General features: G+C 38.5%; 1 protein-coding gene across 5 annotated transcripts in view; it reads right to left on the bottom strand.

Annotated features, from left to right (window-relative positions):
* Positions 1-21,381, bottom strand: part of ENTHD1 (ENTH domain containing 1) — a 102,396-nt gene that overhangs the window by 36,745 nt on the left and 44,270 nt on the right. For all 5 annotated transcript variants that reach the window (XM_082739995.1, XM_082739992.1, XM_082739994.1 and 2 more), the window contains exon 5: positions 10,886-11,009. In XM_082739995.1, coding sequence (XP_082596121.1) covers positions 10,886-11,009 — 124 coding nt within the window. The remainder of the gene's footprint in view (positions 1-10,885; positions 11,010-21,381) is intronic.

The raw sequence follows: 21,381 nt of genomic DNA, 5'->3' as shown, positions 1-21,381 counted from the left end.
CATATAATACACAGTTGCTATGTTGATAACCTCTCAAATTTCTGTAGTCAGTTCTGTAATTCAAAGCGGGCTTCGTAATGCTCTGATGATTGATATAAAGACACTTGCGGAGAAATGTGAAAGCATACAGCAACTGCCCTCAGAATGGAAGACACCAGAACAATGTACCCAGTTCATGAGCAGCACACAAATACAGCACGCAACTGCTTTGAAAAGCAGAGTATATACCTAGAAGCAGCAAAGAGCAGAGCCCAGCATCAAGGTGGATTCACATGACACCCATGGGTGGGCTGGGGAATTCCCGCATCAGACCAGTCTCTTGCTAAATCAAATAGGTACATGCTTCAGAGGCTGTCTAGTGCTACTGAGAAGACAGAGTGGGGGCAAGGCAGGGTGTGCCAGTGGTGTGTCAATTTTTAGTAAAATGTTCAGGAAAGTCTCCCAAGACCCTAACTTTTCAGCAGGACTGAAAAAAAGAGGGAGAGAGAGAGCGCGCGTGCCAGAGAGCGAGAGAGCATCCTGTATGGGACGAAGGAATGGCCTTCAGAACAACAGGTACTTCTCTGGCACCCTGGAAAGGAAACCTCAAGCTTCCACACGATGGGACTACTGGGCAGGATCTGTTACATACAACATGCTCCGCCACCTTCTAACTGTCCTGGAGGACACTTGCTTCCCCAGGGCATGAGGAATGCACTCGGCAAGGGCACCAGTGTTCCCCACGAGCTTTGTCGTGCTTGTCTTCTGTGGGCTGGAGATGACCCCAGGGATGATGCAGAGGTAACAAGACTGAGGACAAAGAAGTATACGGATGGACCTGTCGGGATGTATATGTGAGGATATTCACGACCTGCAGAAATGCCTGCCATGGGACATTCCCTGTGGAAGAGGCCCTCAAAAAGCAAGTGGAGAAGACACTCTGTTTACTGGCCACCAATTGTCCTCTTTTCCTGGTCACTCCTGTGGCTGTCCAATAGGCTTTGACCATATGGCGGGGATGGAGGCTTGGTAGGGCTCCCTGACATGAACTCCTCCTGGCCAGGGTGACCCGGCCACCCAACTGCAAAGTGCCTAAGCTGTCGAGAGTAGAGGTTACAGCTACATCCATAGCCTGGCACCATCTTCCAGGGAAAATAGCCAGTGACCCAGTGTCAGCTTGGTTATACCAGACCTCTCCACTATAAAGAGAGCAGTACTTTGCCCTCATGGGGGTGCATATATTCTGGGTGCAGACTTGCCTACCTGGCCTGCAGCCCTTCAGTGGGCAGTGTGAGTGAACTTACAGAAGCCCTTAGCTACTTTGGCATCATCACAAACAATCCTACACAAACCAGAGTATTCAAAAAAGAGCAAATGGTTCCAACTCTTTTTATGAGCCTAGCAAAATCTCAATACCGAAATGTGATAGAGTATTAGAGAAGATAATCCCAGTTAATTTCACTCCTAGATGTAGAAGCAGAACCCCTAAACGAAACACCAGCAAATCAAAGTCAGCAACATATCCATAAGAAAATAGAGCACGGCCAAATTGAGTGTATTCAAGGAAGTTAAGGTGGTTTTAATATTTGGAAATCAACTACTTCCCAAATTAATAGCTCAAGGGAGAAAAACCTACAAGCATTAATACAGATGCTAAAAATGTAGAAAATTAAACGTATGCTCATGAGAAAACTGCTACTGAATTAGGAACGGAGATCTGCAAAATACATACAGCAAATCTTGTCTTTTTTTTTTCTAAAATATTTTTTATTTATTTGACAGAGAGAGAGATCACAAATAGGCAGAGAGGCAGACAGAGAGAGAGGGTGAAATAGGCTCCCCGCTGAGCAGAGAGCCCGATGTGGGGTTTGATCCCAGGACCCAGAGATCATGACCTGAGGGGAAGGCAGAGGCTTAACCCACTGACCACCTAGGCACCCCCAGCAAGCCCATCCTAATGGCATAATGTTGAAAGAATTCTCTTAAGATACAGACCAAGTATAGGAAGCCCATGATCACACTTTCATTCAACATTGAGTGGTTCTACTTAGCATGGGGAAGTAAGAAAACAATAGGAAGGATACAGTTTATAAACAAAGAAACAATTTTGCCATCAATCACAGATGATATAACTTTCAACATTAAAAACCCAGAGGAATCTACAGATAAATTAGGAAAATTAGTGAGAGTTAATTAAGCAAGGTCACTGCCTACAAAATCAATATACAAAAATTAATTACACTTCTTTTCACCATCAACAGTTGGAAAATGCAATTTATAAAATACCATTTAGGGTAGCAACAAAAATATCTAAACATCTAGGACTTAATCTAGGACATGGGAGACCTGTGTGCAAGAAAACTGTAAAACGTATTGAAGAAGACTTAAATGAATAGAATGATGTGGTGTTGTAAATCGTAAAAACTGATTTAAAGATCTGAGGCGGTAGGGGACAAGTCCCTCTGCACCTGGGACACTCCAGCCGGCTATTACCACTTTTTCTAGCAAAGCACCAGCCAAGGAGCAAGCCTAGACCGGATGAAACTAGTCCAAGACAAGATGGTCACCAAATTGGACTTTTCACCAACTTTCTCCCTCATTATAATGCGAAAAATCCTGCCCAGAGATGGAGACTTAACATGAAAATGAAACATACAATGTATGGAGAAGCTTGTTCTGCCAAGCCTGCCTGCGTGCCCAGTTTTGTGTACTGTCCCACCCCTACAGGATTAGATGTCACTCCTCATGTGGCTTAGGTCCTTTAAAACTGTCGCTGGCTAGTGTTCGGGTCTGGCTCCTTTGTCAGGGCTGTGTTTCCCGTCAGCTGCAGCTGTTGCCCACATTAAGCCTTGCCGGTGCCTTTAAATTTGTGGTTCAGCCTCGTTTCTACTGTTGCTGGGTCCCAGGACACAGTCTGGTAAAGACTGGCAGTGTCAATCAAAACTAATAGGTCCCCCCCCCCCCGCCCACAGAACTTGACAAGCTTTTATGTGAAAAAGCAAAAGACCAAAACGAGACAAAAACACTCCTGATGAGGGAAAAGTCATCAAGAATTATTGCAAAGGTAGGGTAATTAAAACTATTTGTTGGTGCAGGGACAGTCACATAACTTCTGGAGCAGAATAGATAGAGTCCAGAAACAAATCCATACATATGGGAAAACTTGCTTTAGGATATAAATAGCATCGCAGCTTTTCAAACGTTCATTGGAGAAAAAGCAGACTTTTCAATTAATGATGCCAGGACAGCTGGTTATCCATTTAGAAGTAAAACTGGACTCCTGCTTCAACCACTCATAAAAACCAGTTCTAAAGGCATTAAAATTATAATTGTGGAGAGCAAAACCAGGAAAATTTTAGCCTTGATAGAAATGGGCTATATGGTCTTGAGACAAGAAAGAATTTAAATAGTAAGATACAAAAAGTACAATCCATAAAGAATAAAATTCTACCTCATTAAAATTGAGAATTTCTGTTACTCAAAAGACCCTTGCAAAGAGAAAAGTCAAGTCACAGACTGGAACAACTTTACAAAATGAAATGTTTAGTTTCCAGAATAGATAACAGAATTCCTACAAATCAACTAAGAGAAGGATAAACAACCAAATAGAAAAATGGCCAAAAGACACGAACAGACATTTCATAGATGAGGAAACATGAATGAACTACACACATATGAAAATACGCTCCATTTCATTATTTGAAAGAACTTTTAGAACAAATACTATACTAATTCTCACTCAATAGATTGGCAATTTTTCTTTTCCTAAAAATGACAATATGAAGGCTGGGTGAGGATGTGGGACAACTAGAACTCTGGAGAAAACTGGGCATTATCTAGTTAATTTGAAGATATGTATACTGAACCATCAGCAATTTCACTTCCAGATCTATGCCCCAGACCAACTCTTGTTCATGAGAGGCAGGAGGCGTATATAAGTACGTTCACGAACAGCACTGTTCACAATGCAAAAACCTTGCCATGGTACTGATGATAGTGGAACGGAACACACACACTCAAGCGTACGTGTACAGTAAACACCATACAGCATTTGTGGAAACAAAACGACAACCATGACATTGACAACAGGCACAGATGAATCTCAAGAACGTGTTGAGTAATAAGTCACCAAAAATAAATTCAAAATGACCCCATGAAGGTAAAGTTGAAAACCCGGTAAAACCAAGTAACATATTGTTTGGTGAATAAACGTAAGTAGTACAAGTAAGAAGAAAGCAAAGAACGATGAGCACAAAATTCAAGAGTGGCCACTCAGGCAGTTAAAGAAAGGGATGGGGTCAGTGGAGCCATGTCGGGGGGTCAGTGGAGCCATGACGGAGGGTCAGTGAGGGCGCAAGGACCCCCCCACGCTGCAGGCCGGTGGGACCAGCAGGCCGCTGAGTGCCCGAGGAGGGAGAAGGCGCGAGAGGAGAGGATGTTGCACAGAATGACTTTCCGCCTTTATTTTTGCCATGGGCTGAAGTTGCCAAAATCATAACACGTAAAGCAGAACCATTTGACGACAGGATAAGTTGTAAACTGGACAGAATTTATCAACAGAAATTCAGAATAATGTATTTTAGAATCTGCATCAAATTGTGAAAAATAAAATAATAATATAAATAATAAATAACAATGAGATAAATAAAAAGCCTACCTTATTTGAGAGGGGACAAAGATGTCATTTCATCATTATAATAGTAAAAATATGGAAATAACTAAGTTACAATTACTATAGTACTGGTTAAGTAAAATAGAATACATCCATACTACGGCATATTATTACGTAGTTACAAAAATTTAAACAGACCAGGACTGGAAAAACGGATCAAGAGAACAGAAAAGAGTTGTTAACAGATACTATTTAGTACAGGTTAAAGAGTCATTTTAAAACAGTAGAGAAAAATGAACTAGTCAATAAATGTTCTTGAGACAACTGGTGGCCCATCATATCTAGAACCAATAACAAATACTTTAAATCCAGATGGATTAAAACACTAAAACAACATTTAGAAATTGGTGAATACATACTATTAATTTGATATAAGGGAAACCTTCTTCAAAACACATAAAGGGGGACGCCTGGGTGGCTCAGTCGGTTAAGCCACTGCCTTTGGCTCAGGTCATGATCCCAGGATCCTGGGATCAAGTCCAGTATCAATATCGGGTTCCTTGCTCGGCAGGGAGCCTGCTTCTCTGCCTGCTTGTGCACGCTCTCATGCTCTCTCTCTCTGACAAATAAATAAAATCTTTAAAAAAATAAAATAAAACACACAAAGGGCCACCAAGGTGGCCCAGTTTGTTGGGCATCCAACTTTTGATTTTGGCTTGGGTCATGATCTCAGGGTCCTGGGATTGAGCCCAGAGTTGGGCTCCCCACTTAGCCGAGTGTCTGCTTGAGCAGTCTCTCCCTCTGCCCCCCTGCCCTGCCGCTTGCACACATGTGCACGTGCTCTCTCTCTAAAACGAAACAAAACACACACACACACATATGGTATTTGTCTTTCTCAACTTATTTACCTTTCTCTACTTATTTCACCTCTAGGGTATAATTTGTTGTTGTTACAAATGACCAGATCTCTTCTTCATGACTATACATGTGTATATCTATGTGTGTATATATGCACAAACACACAAAAATACATACACACGCAATGGAATATATACGTATATATATGCAATGGAATATTACTCACATATATATGAATATATATACACACACATCACATCTTCTTTATCCATCCATTTATTGACAGACCCGTGGGTTGTCCAGTATCTTGAACATTGTAAATAATACTGCAGTAAACATAGGGGTGCAAGTGTTACTGTTTTTATCCTCTTTGGGTAAATACTAGTAGTGGGATTACTGGATCATAGGGTATTTCTATTTGTAATTTTTTGAGGAACCTCCATGTTGTTTTCCAGTGGCTGCACCAATTTACATTCTCACCAACAGTGCACACAGATTCCTTTTTCTCCATATCCTTGCCAACACTTGTTATTTCTTGTCCTTTTTATTCTAGCCAATCTGACAGGTGTGAAGTGGTATCTCGTTGTGATTTCCATTTGCATTTCTCTGATGGTTACTGATATTGAGCATCTTTTCATGTGTCTGTTGGCCATCTGTTTGTCTTCTTTGGAAAGTTAGACCAAAAAAAAGACAAATACCATATGATTTAACTCATATGTGGAATCTAAGAATTGAAACAAAGGAACAAACAAAGAAACAAAGACAAACAAACAATAAAACAGACTCTTAAATACAGAGAACAAACCGGTGGCTTCCAGGGGGAGGTGGGGAGGGAGATGGAATAGATAAAGGGAATTAAGAGGTACAAACCTCTAGTTATAAAGTAAGTAAGTCGGAGAGATGAGAAGTACAGCACAGGAAATAGAGTCAATACAACTGCAATAATGTTGTCCGGTGACAGATGGTGACTACACTTATCGCGGTGAGCACTACTGGGTAGTGTACTGAATTGCTGGATCATTATGTTGCACACTTGAAACTTATGTAACAGTGTATGTTAATTATACTGCAATATAAAATAAACTTAACAAAATATAAAAAACAAAAGCTCTGGAAGGAAATAATAATACGCATGACTACATAAAACCTCTACAAAAGCAAGAAAACAAAAATCTTCTATAAAGAAATCTGAAAAACAGCCCCTAGCCTAGAAGGTGATATTTGCAACATAAGTCACAGAAAGGATTAGTAAGTGGAAATTAGTAATGGAGAACCCTCACTAAAACAGAGTCTGGAGTCTCCCCAGGGGAGCTCTCACGCCCTACCACTCCAGTTAGTTGCAGGTGCAGCAGGAAGAGCCGGAGCTGACCTTGCCCGAGCACATTACTCTACCATTTAGGTGGGGGAAGAGTAGCTTTCCTTATCCCCCTCCCCTCCAGCAACAGCTCAGCCAATGAGAAGCCTCTACACTTGGAACTCTCAGTTTACCCCAGTGGACGTTTAGCTTATAGCAGCCTTCCCAACTACCCATTTTCTCTTTAAAAAAAGTGTACCTCGCCCTTGTTCCTTGGATTTGCCTTTGTTTGGCCACCACTTGTTTATCTTGGATTGCAATTCTTCTATTCCCAAATAACCCCATCTTTTGCCGGTAAAATAACTGGCAGTTTTTATTCTTAAGGTTAACAACATATATAAAAACGTTCCAGTCATTTAATTTAAATAAACACAAGGCACAATCCAAAAGAAAAACAGATTAAGGATAAAAGCAGGCAATGCACAGACGATGAAATACATGGAGATATGTAAATTATACCTACCACGCAATGCAACCTTTTCCAAGTGATAAAAATGTAAGACTTGAAAAATATCAAGTGCCAGTAAGGGTATGAGTGAATAAGTACTCTTATAAACTGCAAGCCAGTGTAAATTGGTACTGATATTTTGAGGGGCTATTTGGCAGTATTCACTAAAAAATGAAAATTTTTTAGTTATGACCCAGGGATTCCATTTCCAGGAATCCTCCCTAAAGAAACACCCACATATGTGCACAGAGCTATTCACTGAACCATCACTTGTAATAGTGAAAAATATAAAACACCAACTGTCTATCAGCAGGGAAATAAACTATAATATCCAGGCAATGTAGGAGTTAAAAAATATATAGGTAAATCTCTAGATATCGACATACACTGAAGGATTGCCAAGTGATATTGCTTTAAAAAGTTCCAGAAAAATACAGAAAATTCCAAATCCAAATAAAGTCAGTTCTCCATACTTCCAAAGGTACAGGTATGTATATAAATGCACAAAAAAAGACCTGAAGAGTAACCAACAAATTGATAATAACAGTTAACTCTGGGGAGGGAACTGTGTTAGTGTGAGGGACAGTCGGAGGATTTTTGACTCTATACTGTTTGAATTTAAAAAATAAGAGTATATTCACTTATTACTTATCTAATTAAAAATAGATAAAACTTATAAAATGATACACAACTATAAATTCATATCTAATGTTATAGGCAAAGTCTCATTGGAACACAGTGAAAGGAAAAACTGGTTATGTAGAAAAGATTTTATAGCAATAGTGACATTTGAGCTGGGCCTTGCTGTTTAAATAGAATTTTGTCAAGCATCCATAACTTTGTGGAGGACTGTGGCAGATTGTATTTTCCAAAGATGACTGTACTAACACACACATCAATCTGTATGCTTTTCTTTCAATATGACATTGACACTTGTCCATAGAGGCGTGGGGAGTCTACATTCCCTCCCCTTGAACTTGGGCGAGATTTTATGATTGCGTTATGAACTGAATGGGAAGGAAGTACCACAGAACGACTTTTGAGATTTTTCAGCTTCTGCCCAGTCCTTTCTTTTACCGGATGCTCACCCTTGGAACCTAGCCACCATGCTGTGACAAAGCCCAAACTAGCCTATGTGGAGAGACCACATGAAGAGGCTCATGTGGAGAGAAACTGAGGCCTCCAGCCGATAGTGGGCACCAACTACGAGACACATGAGTGAATGCGCCTTCAGATGATTCCCATCCCCAGGCTTTGTGTTCTCGGGCTGAGGCCCAAACATACGTCATGGGGCAGAGAAAAGTCATCCCCACTGTGCCCTGTCCTAATTCCTGACCCAGAGAATCCATGAGCAGAATAAATGGTTATTTTATGCCAGAAAGTTTGAGAGCAATGTGTTACACAGCTGAAGTAACTGGAACAAAGACTTTCTAAGGAGAAGAAACTACACAAGTAACAGAACGTCACAGAGCAACGGGAATGTTGGCAGTTCTGGGTGATGAGGTCACAAATGTTGGCGGCAACCAGGCCATGAAAAGTCTCCTATGACAGCGTGAAGAAACTAGACATCCTATTGGCGTAGAAAACTGTGGAAAGTTTTTAAGCTGGGAAGTGAAATGCTTAGACCTGCACTTTAGCAAGACACCTCTGAGATTGGTGTGAAGGAAAAGCAGGAGAAAAGGCAGGCTCAAAAGTAGGAAAACTCCTCCAATCAAGATGAGTTCCAACCAAGGAACATGGTGGAATCATCCTTCACTCAATATGTTTTGTGACTCTTTTCCTCCACAGGGCTGCCTCTTAGGCTCATTTATATTCCATTTCACTTGTATTACACTGTTGGCTGGGGAAACTTATTTCCACACGAGAATGGGCCCATGGATATTCTCAGCAGCTTCATTTAAATGCGCCCAAACTTAGACACAGCCGAGATGTTCTTCAGCAGGTGAATGGGTAAATACCCTGGTATATCCCATTCAGCACTAAAAAGGAAGGGGCTATCAAGCCATGAAAGATATGGTGGAGCCTTCAATGTGCTGCTGAATAAAAGAAGTCAGTCTGAAAAGGCCACATCCTGTGTGAGCTCAGCTATAGGACTTCCTGGAAAAGGCAAAACTATGGAGACAGTTAAAGTATCAGCAGCAGCCAGGGGTTAGGAGGAAGGGAGGAACGGCAGGCAGAGCACAAGGAGTCTGGCAGGGCCGTGAACTAGTCTGTATGATACTGCAGTGGCGGATACATGTCTTCAGACACTCGTCCAAACCCACAGAACACAACAACACAAAGAATGATCCCTGATGGAAACCACGGTCTTTGGGCAATGAAAGTGTTAACGTAGGTTCACTGACTGCAACAGATGTAAGGTTGTTCTTGTCTGGAGGCAGGCGTATGTGGGGAAATTTCTGTACCTTCCACTCAATTTTACTGTGAACCTAAAACTGCTTTAAAAAATGAAGCCTATTTTTAAAATGTTGGGGGTGGGGGACTATGAGGGGACATTAGATCACAAAAAAGGTTTTCCTTACCATTCTTCTTTGAAGCTTCTGGATCTGGATCAGTTGACATAAAGTGTATTCTAAGAATATGGAGCAAGCTGTCTTGAAAATGGTAAGCACTTATAACGAATTATCCATGTGAGTAATTATACCATCCTTGTACTACAAATATCACCATAACCCACAACTCCGTGATCCGTGTTTATTGAAATATCCTCCTCATCATTCTCATGATGAGTTTTATAAGAAAATTATATAAACATGAACCCGTAAAAGAAACCTATTCTAATCGACTACAGTTTTTATTTGGATATTGGGGATCTATAGGAGGAGGAAAGCACAGCACGTGGCCTAAAGATGAGGGAGCAGATGAAACTCGAAACATAAGGAGCCACCTCTGCAGTGAGGGAAAGGATGCCTGGCTGAATAGAAAAGCACAGATAAATGAAGGGCTGAAAGATACTAATGAGAATGTTTCATTCCCATCTTGGCAGAGGGTCCTGAGTCCTATTTTTTGAGAAAAGCAAGAGGAAGGATGTATTAAAAATCGAGTTTCTGAAGAACAGGGACAGTATGGAGTGGCTCCAGTGTGAATCAATCAGAGCCCGAGCAGCAGCCAAGCCCAGGTGGAAATGGATATGTCATTTATTGGAGGGCAGTCTGTATCATTTTATACCATACTTTCTCTAATGTTAATTATTCAAGAGGTGATTAGCCAATTTGTGGGATGCCGTACATCTTGCTTTTCACATTTTGGTCCAATGCTTGCTTATGAAAAATGTCACCATTTAAACTCTTTATCAAAGCGAAGTTAACACAAATGAAAAAAGGAACTCTAATTTTTCTGCATTTAAAACCATTCATAAGAGATTTGAGGTTTGCAGTTAATAATTTTCGACACAATGAAAAAGGAAAAAAGCAAAATAGAGGGACTAAAACCCCACTGAAACAAATGTTAATTAAGATTACAAGATCATGTGTGGGTTGAATTCATCCATGCTAGTCTCATCCCTCATTATCGAAGTTAAATTAAAGCCATTGCTGCTGTATTTCACAAAATAAAATCTGATGAAAAGCAATTCCTGTCCAATGCTTCTTATTCATGTTTCTGAGTCGCCTTTCTAATCTTTTAACCAATTTACCTGCATCCCAGAGGTTACAAACGTCTGCTGGTCCTTCTGATAGCCATTTAGTTGACGAGATAATGGAAGGAGGAATTGTCGGCAAAAGTGGCTTTGGATCATCCTCATAAAATAACATCAGGTCCTTAGAGAAAACAGGAGAGCACATGAAGGTTGAAAAAAGTAATTGATCCCAGTGCTTCAGTTTGTTATAGTAGGTGGACAATTTATAAAGCTACAGTGTGTCTATATGGGCAAACATAAACACATTTTAATTGAAAGAACCCATATATAAGTTAGCTATGCACTCGGTGTCCACTGGGTACAGGGTGGTTTTCTACCCTTGGAGATCCTCACTCCTTGATGAAGACAGCTGGTGCAGGCAAGCCATGATTCTCTTTGAGGCATTAACTGTCCCTATCAGCCCTTGAGCTATCTGGGAAGATGATTCTTCTGTTCTACTGGCAATAATAAAGCTACCCATGTGTATCTTTTATTCATATTTTAAAACTTTACCTTTTTATCATGGAGTAAAAAAACAGATGATAATCCAGCCGTGCAGGTTAAACAAATCAGTGCATGGCCAGTCTTGTTTTATCCATATCCTCCCACTCCTCATCTGTTTTGTGAAGCAAATCCTAGATGTATCACTTATTTCAGTATATCTCTTGAAATGACAAAAACTCTTTCACAATGATTATTTTATACCTAGAAACTTCACAACTCCCTAATGTCATCAATTAGAAACTCATCTTTTCAATTTCTCCTAAGTGCCATAAGTAGGTTTTTCTATAGCTTGTCTAAGAGAGGATTCAAATAAAGTACATGGTGGGATCGGTTGACATGTCTTTTCACCCCCATGAACAGAAATTTGTTCCACAGTACTTTATTTAAGGTATAATTAACATAGAATGCATAAATCTTAAGTGTGGAGCTCAATGAGTTTTAACATTTTGTGTATACCTGTGTAGCCACATTTCTGTCATTCCAGAAAGTTCCTCCAGCTCGTTTCCAGCTGACACCATTCCCCTGCTACCAGTACACAGTATTGTACCTTCTACCGTAATCAAGGAGTTTGCCTGTTCTTGAGCTTCCTGTCAATGTAATCATATAGTATATACTCTTTTGTATCTGATTCCCATGGCTTAACATGTTTGTGAGATTTATCCGTATTTTATGTGTATCAGTTCCTTTTTTTTGTATAAGAAGTATTCCATTGTATGAATATACCACAATTTGTTTATCCATTCTCCTCCATATGTGCATTTGGATTGTTTCCAAATTTCAGCTGTTATGAATAAAGCTACTATGAACATTCTTATTCAAATCTTTTTATGGACAAATGTACTCATTTCTCCTGGATATTTACACAGAACTAGAATGGCTAGGTCATAGGATAGGTTAGCTTTTAACTTCCTTGAAACTGCCAAACCATTTTCCAAATGATTTGCCACTTCTTATATTTTCAATTTTCATCTTAAATTCATTGTTGATTCATATTCAGTTGTAAGAAATAGTAGAGTGATCCTGTGTATCCTTTACCCAGTTTTCCCTAAAGGTAACATCTTAAAAACTGTAGTACAATATTATCCAGGATATTGACATTGATGCAGTCAAAATAGAGGACATTCTCTTCACCATAAAGATCCTTCCTGATACTTTTTTATTACCATAGCCTGCCCCCCACCACTACTAATCTGTTCTCCATTTCTGTAATTCTGACATTTGAAGAATGTTATATAAAAGGAATCCTACAGGATATAACCTTTTGGAATTGGCTTTTTTCACCTGGCATAATTCCCAGAAATTCATCCAAGTTGTTTCATTTATTAATAACTTGTTCCTTTTTATTGCTCTGTAGTATCCATGGTATAGATGTATCACAGTTTGTTTAACCTATCAAAGGAAATATGGATTGTTTCCAGATTTTGGTTACTATAAATAAAGTTGCTGTTAACACTATGTACAGGTTTTCATATGAAAATGAAATAAATTTTCATATCAAATAAATTTTCATATCACTGGGATGTATGCCTAAGAATGCAATTGCCAGGTTGTATGGTAGTTGCATGTTTAATTTTTAAGACACTGCCAAACTGTTTTCCAAAATTGTTACACAATTTTACATTTCCACTGGTAATATTTGAGTGATCTAATTTCTCCACACGTCTGCCAAAACTTGGTGTTGTCATTATTTTTTATTTTAGCCACTTTGATATTTCATTACGTGTTTATTTTTTTTTAAGATTTTAAAAATTTATTTATTGGACAGAGAGAGATCACAAGTAGGCAGAGAGGCAGGCAGAGAGAGAGGGAGAAGCAGGCTCCCTGTTGAGCAGAGAGCCTGGTGCGGGGCTTGATCCCAGGACCCTAAGATCATGACCTGAGCCGAAGGCAGAGGCTTAACCCACTGAGCCACCCAGGCACGCCTATATTTCATTATGTGTTTAAAATTACATATTCTGGGCGCCTGGGTGGCTCAGTGGGCTAAAGCCTCTGCCTTCAGCTCGGGTTATGGTCTCAGGATCCTGGGATCGAGCCCCACATCGGGCTCTCTGCTCAGCGGGGAGCCTACTTTCTCCTCTCTCTCTGCCTGCCTCTCTGCCTATTTGTGATATCTGTCAAATAAATAAAATCTTGAAAAAAATTACATATTCCTAACAGGTGATAATGAACATCTTTTCATGTGCTTATCTGCCATTTTTATTTGCTGAAGTGACAGTTTTTGTCATTTGCCCATTTTCTAGTTGGATTGTTTGGTTTTTAACTGTTAGGATTTTGAGTTTTTTTTTAATTTTTAAAAAAGTAGGCTCCCTGCCCAACATGGGGCCTAAACTCATGACCCTGAGATTAAGAGTCACATGCAGGACTCCGAGAAGTTTTGTTTTGTTTTTATGCTCCCGATATTAGTCCTTTGCTGAATATGTGGGTTGCAAATATTTTCTCTCAGGCTGTAACTTGTGTTTATACCCTTGTGTGATGAAGTCTAACTTTTTTTCTTTTAGGGATCATGTTTTTGGCCAGCCTTAGATCCCAAAGATTTTTCTACAGTAGTTTTAAAAAGTTTGATAGTTTTACATTTTATATTTAAGTCCATGATCCACTTGGACTCAATTTCTATGAGGTTTACATTGAGGTTCATGGTTTTGCCTATGAATGTCTAATTGTTCCAACATCATTTGTTGAAAAGGTTATCTTTCCTCCATTGAATTCCTTTGGTTCCTCTGTTAAAAATCAATTGGCCATATTGGTGTGGGTCTTTCTTGGTTTTCTATCGTAGGTATCTATCTCTCCACCCATACCACTCTCTCTTGATTATGGTAGCTATGAAATAGGCTTTAATAGGCAGCAAGATTAGTTCCACTTTATTCTTCTTTTTCAGATGGTTTTAGTTATTCTAGGGCCTATGCCTTCCCATATGAATTTTATAACTTTGTTATCTCTGTATTAAAAAAAACTGCTGAAATTTTGACAGGAACTCCATTAAACTTATAGAGTAATTAGGGACATCTTTATTATGACAAGTCTTTCAACCCATGAACATGGTATGTTTGACTAGTCTTTAAGTTCCTTCATCAGTATTTTTATAATTCTGTATTTTATAATTCTCAGCATACTGATTCTACATATGTTTTGTTACAATTATACCTAAGGATTTCATTTTGGAGCATTAACTGCAAATTGGATGTGTCTTAATTTCAGGTTCAACATGTTCACTCTTAGTACATAAAAATGTTAACTTATTTATGTATGTTGATCTTACACCCTATAACCCTACTGAATTCACATGCTGGTTCTATGAGGGTTTTTTGTTGTCGTCCTTGTTTTTTAAGATTTATTTATTTATTTTAGAGAGAGCACAAGCCTGAGCCAAAACCAAGAATCAGATGCTCAACCAACTCAGCCAACCAGGCACCTGAAGTTTGTTTTTGTCATCTCTTTGAGATTTTCTATGCAGACTATCTCAAAACAAAGACAATTTAATTTTTTCCTCTCTATTTTCCATACCTTTTTTTTGTTGCAGTGGCTGGAACTTCCAGTGTTATGTTGAATAAGTCCTGGCCTTGTTCCTGATCTTGAAAGGAAAGCATTCACTGTTAAGAATGATGCTATTGTAGGTTTTGTGTAGGTTATCTTGATCAAACTAAGGAAATTCCTTATTTCTAGTTGCTGAGTTTTTATCATAAATGGGTGTTGAATTTTGTTAATAAATGCTCATCTGCATCAATGACAAAATCCTATGATTTTTCTCCTTTAATTTGTTGATATGATGAATTGCATTGACTGGCTTTCAAATGTTGAAATGTTAAAAATACATGGCTGGATTCGATGGGTAAAATTTTTTGAGGATTTTTGAATCTAATTTCATGAGAGATAATAGGTCTATATTATATATATATACACTTTGTAGTTTCTTTTTCTGGGTTTAGTAGCAGAATAATACTTGCCTCATAAAATGAACTGGGAAGCATTCCCTCCTGTTTTCTGAAAGACCTCTGTATGAAAATAGTGTCAATTCTTATTTAAATCTTTGATAGAATTCTCCAGTAAAACCATATGGGCCTGGAGATTTTTCAGGAGACTGATACTACAAATTCACTTAAAAAATGGTTATAGAACTATTCACGTTCTTTTTCATCATCTTTGAATTTTGGTAGTTTGTGCTTTCTGAGAAATTGTTCTAGTTCTTCAAATTGTCAAACTTATGAGCATAGAGTTGCTGGCAGTAATTCTTTATTATCCTTTTATAGCTACAGGAACTGCAGGAATATCCTATTTCATCCTGATATCGGTAACCTGGGTCTTCTCTCTTCATCAGTCTTGCTAGAAGTTTATCAGTTTTATATTTTTCAAAGAACTAGGTTTTGTTATGTCATTCACTTTCTGTTAACAGTTCTCCTGCTTTCAATTTCACTAATTTCTATTCTTTATTTTCTTTCTTCTGTTTCATGTAGGTTTATTTTGCTTTTCTTAGTTTTTTCAAAGAAACTTAAATTGTTGATTTTACACCATTTCTCTTTTCTAATACAAGCATTTAGTGCTATAAATTTCCTCCCCACAACTATTTTACCTGTGTCTCATATATTTTGATACGTTTTGCTGTCTTCTCATTCAATTCTATGCATTTTAACACTTTCTGTGAGACTTCCCCTTGACGATGAAAAATTTAGGAGTTTATTTTCCAAAAGATTTCAGGTAAGATCCTCATGAGTTTATACTGATATACCTTCAATCCAATTCAGGTCTGTGAGGTCATGACAGTCTCTTCTATCTTAAATTCATTATCTCCTTTCCCTCATGCCAAGAATCCCAGTTCTCAAGGGCACCAAAGATGATACAAAGATGATATTCATTTGATTCATTCCACATTATACTCACAATAATCTTGGGTCAAAAACACCAACATCGTAGAATAAAAACACCAATTGAATGCAATGAACGTTTGTTTAATTTTATTTTACATTTTAAAGGATTACTTTCTTTAGTATAATATTATTTTATAATTAAGTAAAAATATTTCCAGGATTTCAATAACAAATCTGAAACCACTGTATAATCAAAGGATCCTAGCTTCTATTTATCCTCTCCACCTTATTCCCCTTTCCCTTTATGAGTAACCTCTTCTTTATTTTTAATGTTATAGCTGATCTTTTAAATGGTACATATTTAATATAAAGAAATGGAAAAATCCAAGAATGGACCTAAACATAAATGGGAATTTATTATGTAATAGAAACCACAATTCAAGTCAATGGGGAAAACATGGATTGTTCAGTAAGTGACACTGAGACAACTGATTATCATTTATAAAGATATAGTTTGAAAGATGAATCTTTACCACTCCCCATTCAACAAATAAATTTTTGATGGATAACATTTAAATAGATTTTTAAAATTAAAGCATAAAAGAAGTAGGACCCGTTCTTTACAAAACTAAACACTCGCTTATCACATAACCTAGCAATTGCACCCCTTGGTATTTACACAGAGGAGTTAAAAACTTACACAAAACCTATACACAAAACCTACACACAATTGTTCACAGTAGCTTTATTCATAATTGCCAAAAGTTGTAAGCAATCAAGATGTCTTTCAAGAGGTGAATGGGTTAATAATCTTTATATCCAGACCATGGCATATTATTCAGTTTTAAACAGAAATGAGCAGTCAAGCCATGAAGAGACATAGAGGAATCTTAAATGTACGTTACTAAATAAAAGTAGTAGTTTGAAAAGGCTACATACTGTATGATTCTAACCATATGACTTTGGAAAAGGCGAGACTAAGAAGATAGTAAAAGAAGCAGTGGTTGCCAGGGGTTAGCAGGCAGAGGAATGAACAGATGGGAGTGCAGAGGATTTTTAGTACAATGAAACTATTCTCCGTGATACTATAATGGTAGATATAGGACATTACACATTTGTCAAAAGCCAGAGAACACACAACACCAAGAGTGAACCCTAGTGTGAACTATGGTCTTTGGATGGTAACGAGCACTGATTTAGGTTCATTGATTATAACAAATGACCACTCTGGTGTGGCTGTTAATAGTGCAAGAGGTCATATGGGGCAGAGGCAGGTGGGGGTACACATGGGGTATATGGGACAGCTTCTTGCTTTCCATTCACTTCTGCTGTGAGTCTAAAATTGACCTAAAAAATATCTTGTTAGATAAAAAACCAGGATGGGGTGGGTGCCTGGGTGGCACAGTTGGTTAAGCATCTGACTCTTGGTGTTAAGTACCTAACTCTTGGTTTGGGCTCAGGTTCTGACCTTGGGGTCATGAGACTGAGCTGAGCACGAGCCTGCTTGAATCTCTCTCACCCTCTCTCTGTGCCTCTCTCCCGACTCTCTCTTAAATAAATAAATAAATCTTCTAAAAAAAATCAGTAAAAGCCAGGGTGATATTTAATAAAATCTTAGATTATAGAAGGTCTTTCTAACAATGACTTAAAATCTAGAAGCCATAATAATGGAAAGGAAAATTTGATTACCTTTTAACAAAAATTGAAGACTGCCTTAAGGCTGTGCTAGTGTGATTTATAATAAAAATATATTTAGGTTTTATTTACGGTTCCTGGCACAGAGCTCCGTAAGAGCACTAGGAGTATCTTTTGTTTTAATATTTGGTCTTTGATCCCCATTCCTGACACAGAGCTCCTAAATCCATTGGAATTTTCAGGGCAATCAGAGCGTCTTTTGTTCTATGAAGTGATTCTTTTTCTTTCTTTTCTTTTTTTTTTTAAGATTTTATTTATTTATTTGACAGACAGAGATCACAAGTTGGCAGAGAGGCAGGTTGTGGGGGGACAGGCTCCCTGCTGAGTAGAGAGCCTGATGTGGGGCTCGATCCCAAGACCCTGGGATCATGACCCGAGCTGAAGGCAGAGGCTTTAACCCACTGAGCCACCCAGGCCCCCCTATGAAGTCACTCTTGATGGGCTCCTATACAGCTTCAGGATGGAGACCAGTCATTGGAAAGACCAAGCCATGATTAGAAGCCTGGAACTTTGTCCCACATCCCATCCTCCCGGAAGGGGAGAGATACTGGAGATGGAGTAAAGGATCAATCACGCCTGTGTGATGAAGCCGCCATGAAAACTCCAAATATTTGGCGTTCAAGGTGCTTTTGGGTTGGTGAATATATGTACATGCCAGGAGGGTGACATAGACCAATTCCATGGGGACAGCAACTCTTGCACTTGGGAAACTTCTGGGCCTTACCCTATCTATGCATTTCTTCATCTGACAATTCATCTGCATCCTTTCTCATATCCTTTATTATATAATAAACCACAACTGTAAGTAAAAATTTGTATGAGTTCTGTGAGCTGTTCTAGCAAGTGATCAAACCCAAGGAAGGGGTGATGGGAATCCCAATTTCTAGTGGTGGGTTCGAAGTGCAGGAGACAACTCTGGGCTTGCACTAGGCGTCTGAAATGGGACGTGGGGGAAAGGGAGCTTTGGGGACTGTGCAAGCAGCCTGTGAAATCTGATGCTATCTTCAGGTAGACAGTGTCAGAAATGAGTTAAATGGCAGGACACCCAGCTGGTGTAGCAGAGAATAGCTTGGTGTGTGGAAAGCCCACATCTCTGCTGTCAGAAGTGAAGTGTGACCACAGTGTGAGAGGCAGAAAGAAACAAAGGAAGAGCAGTGTGCTCTCCTTTCACAAAGGCCTAAAAAAAAAAAAAAAAAAAAAAAAAAAGCCATAAAGTAAAAAATCAAATGTAAAATTGAAAATGAATAGACAGATAAAGAAGCAGACAATGGGCTAATCACTTAATAGCCAAATAGCTCTTAGAAACTGGTAAGAAAGGGGCGTCCGGGTGGCTCAGTCAATAAGCCTCTGCCTTCAGCTCTGGTCCTGGGGTTCTGCATCCTGGGATCGAGCCCCACATCAGGCTCTGTGCTTGGTGGGATGCCTGCTTCTCCCTCTCCCACTCCCCCTGCTTGTGTTCCCTCTCTCACTGTGTCTCTCTGTCACATAAGTAAATACAATCTTTTAAAAAGAGAAAAAGAATCTGTTAAGAAAAAGAGAAACCAGAAAAAAATGAACAAAGGATATGAATAGAGTTCATAATAAAAAAGAAACACAAATTCCCAATAAAAACATCAAAAGTTATTCTAATCTTACCTATAATTATTGTGGGACAAAGTAAAACAAACTTTTCCCACCTCTCAGACTGACAAAAATGTACAAGATGGTAATACTTCGTTATTTGCGAAGATGAAGGGATATGCTTTTGGTGGATATAAATTGTGCAACTCTGGGGAGGGCAGTTTAGGAGGACTTTTCAAAATGAAAAATAAATGTAACCTTTTAATAACTCCACTTTTAGGACAACATCAAAATCAATGTATATAAGAGCCATTATTACAACATTGCTTTCAATAGACAAAAACATAAAAATATTCAGGGGGTGATGAAATAAATGAAGATTCATTTACGCATCAAGAATACGGCAGTTATACAGACTGATAGAGAAAGGAATTCATAATCTACAGTTTAGCAAAAAAAATTTGGGACGATATATATTCAGTGATTACACTGATTACTTAAAAAGATGTCCAAGATATATCGCTTAGTTCACAGCACACTGCGGAGCAGTACATACTGAACGGATCCCTTTAGGTTAAAGAAATGCACGGACACAGAAAATTTCCCTCCCAAATCTCAAAGAACCTAGTTAGTAATGGATGCCTCTGAAGAAGGGAATAGAAGGTGCACACAGAATTAAGAAGAAACTTTCACTCGTTACCATTTCATATCGTTTGAACTTTTCTCCATAATTATCTTCCAACTCAAAAAGAATAAAAATACAGACATGAAAATAAAAAAGGACTTTTAAGCATGAGGTAATGACGCAGAAAAGAAGTAAAGGGATGCTGGGTTAGCATGATTAGAATGGGTGTAATTTCCACTTCCCTAAGAGCTATGATGAGTTCAAATTTTTGCAAACATAATGAATGATATGCTAATAAACCCGAGGATAAAAACTGTTTACTCTTCATTTAGCAAAATAATAAACAGAGACAGTAGGAAATAAACATTTATCTTCCATCACTAGCAATTTAGCAACTCACAACTAGACTGAAGGCTTTGGTCAGCTTTAATTTTGTGTGAACCAATTCGTAGCATCCCTATCTGTTGCTATAGAAACAACTGTGACAAAAAAAAAAAAATAACCCTTATTATTGAATCTCCTCAAACAGGAAAAGAGGAAGGTCTTTCAAGGTGGCGAAAAGCTACATATAACCTTACTAATTAGCAAATTTAATAATAAAAATTCTGGACAGTACGCAGAGAGAAAACATATCCTTGTCTAAGTGTCATACATTCGCAGGCTTTTCTTAGTTTTGAAAGTATCACAGGCGAGCGCTGTTCTGCTTTTGAAAGCCCTATTCTGTTAAGAATTTTATTTACTGCTTTTAGATCATTCTTTCATTTGTAGAAAGAGAATAAAGAGGTTTCTATTTAAAGTTTTTAAAAGATATTTTTAAGCACCCTTCATCTGCCTAAGCAATCAACAGTATCATTTCTATTTCATTCTTATTAAGAACATGAGAATTTTAATGTAGATGTAGTACATTTGGCAACAACAATTGGATTTTACTGTTCAGCCTGGTAGGTGTTGTCTTCTGCCACAAAAGGAGATTTCTGAAGAGGACATACTGGGTTGCATCAAATGTTCCTGATGGTAAGAAGAGGAGATGCTTGTCAATAGAATGATGGAATCGTGTCACGATATAGTGCTAATGAATTGAAAAAGGAAAATCCAGCTTTAAACTTCTTTTGAGAGAAGGGCACCATTTCATGCTGATGGAAGATGCTGAGTGATGTAAATCAGTTATAGTGGTTCCTCTCAAGTAAGAGAAAACAGTATTAATGAGAAGTGGAAGACTGATACAAAAAAGCCAGGTGCTATTTTATGCCTTCGTTAGAGTCCAAAGCATGTAAGATTATTCAAGTCTATTTTCTCCCTTAAAAGCCAGCAGCAGCAAATAAATCTGGTCT

The sequence above is a fragment of the Mustela nivalis genome (genome assembly GCF_964662115.1).
Source record: "Mustela nivalis genome assembly, chromosome: 7".
In the NCBI taxonomy this organism is placed as follows: Eukaryota; Metazoa; Chordata; class Mammalia; order Carnivora; family Mustelidae; genus Mustela; species Mustela nivalis.
Note: the sequence above shows the minus strand (reverse complement) of the source record. Positions and strands in the feature narration are given on the sequence as shown.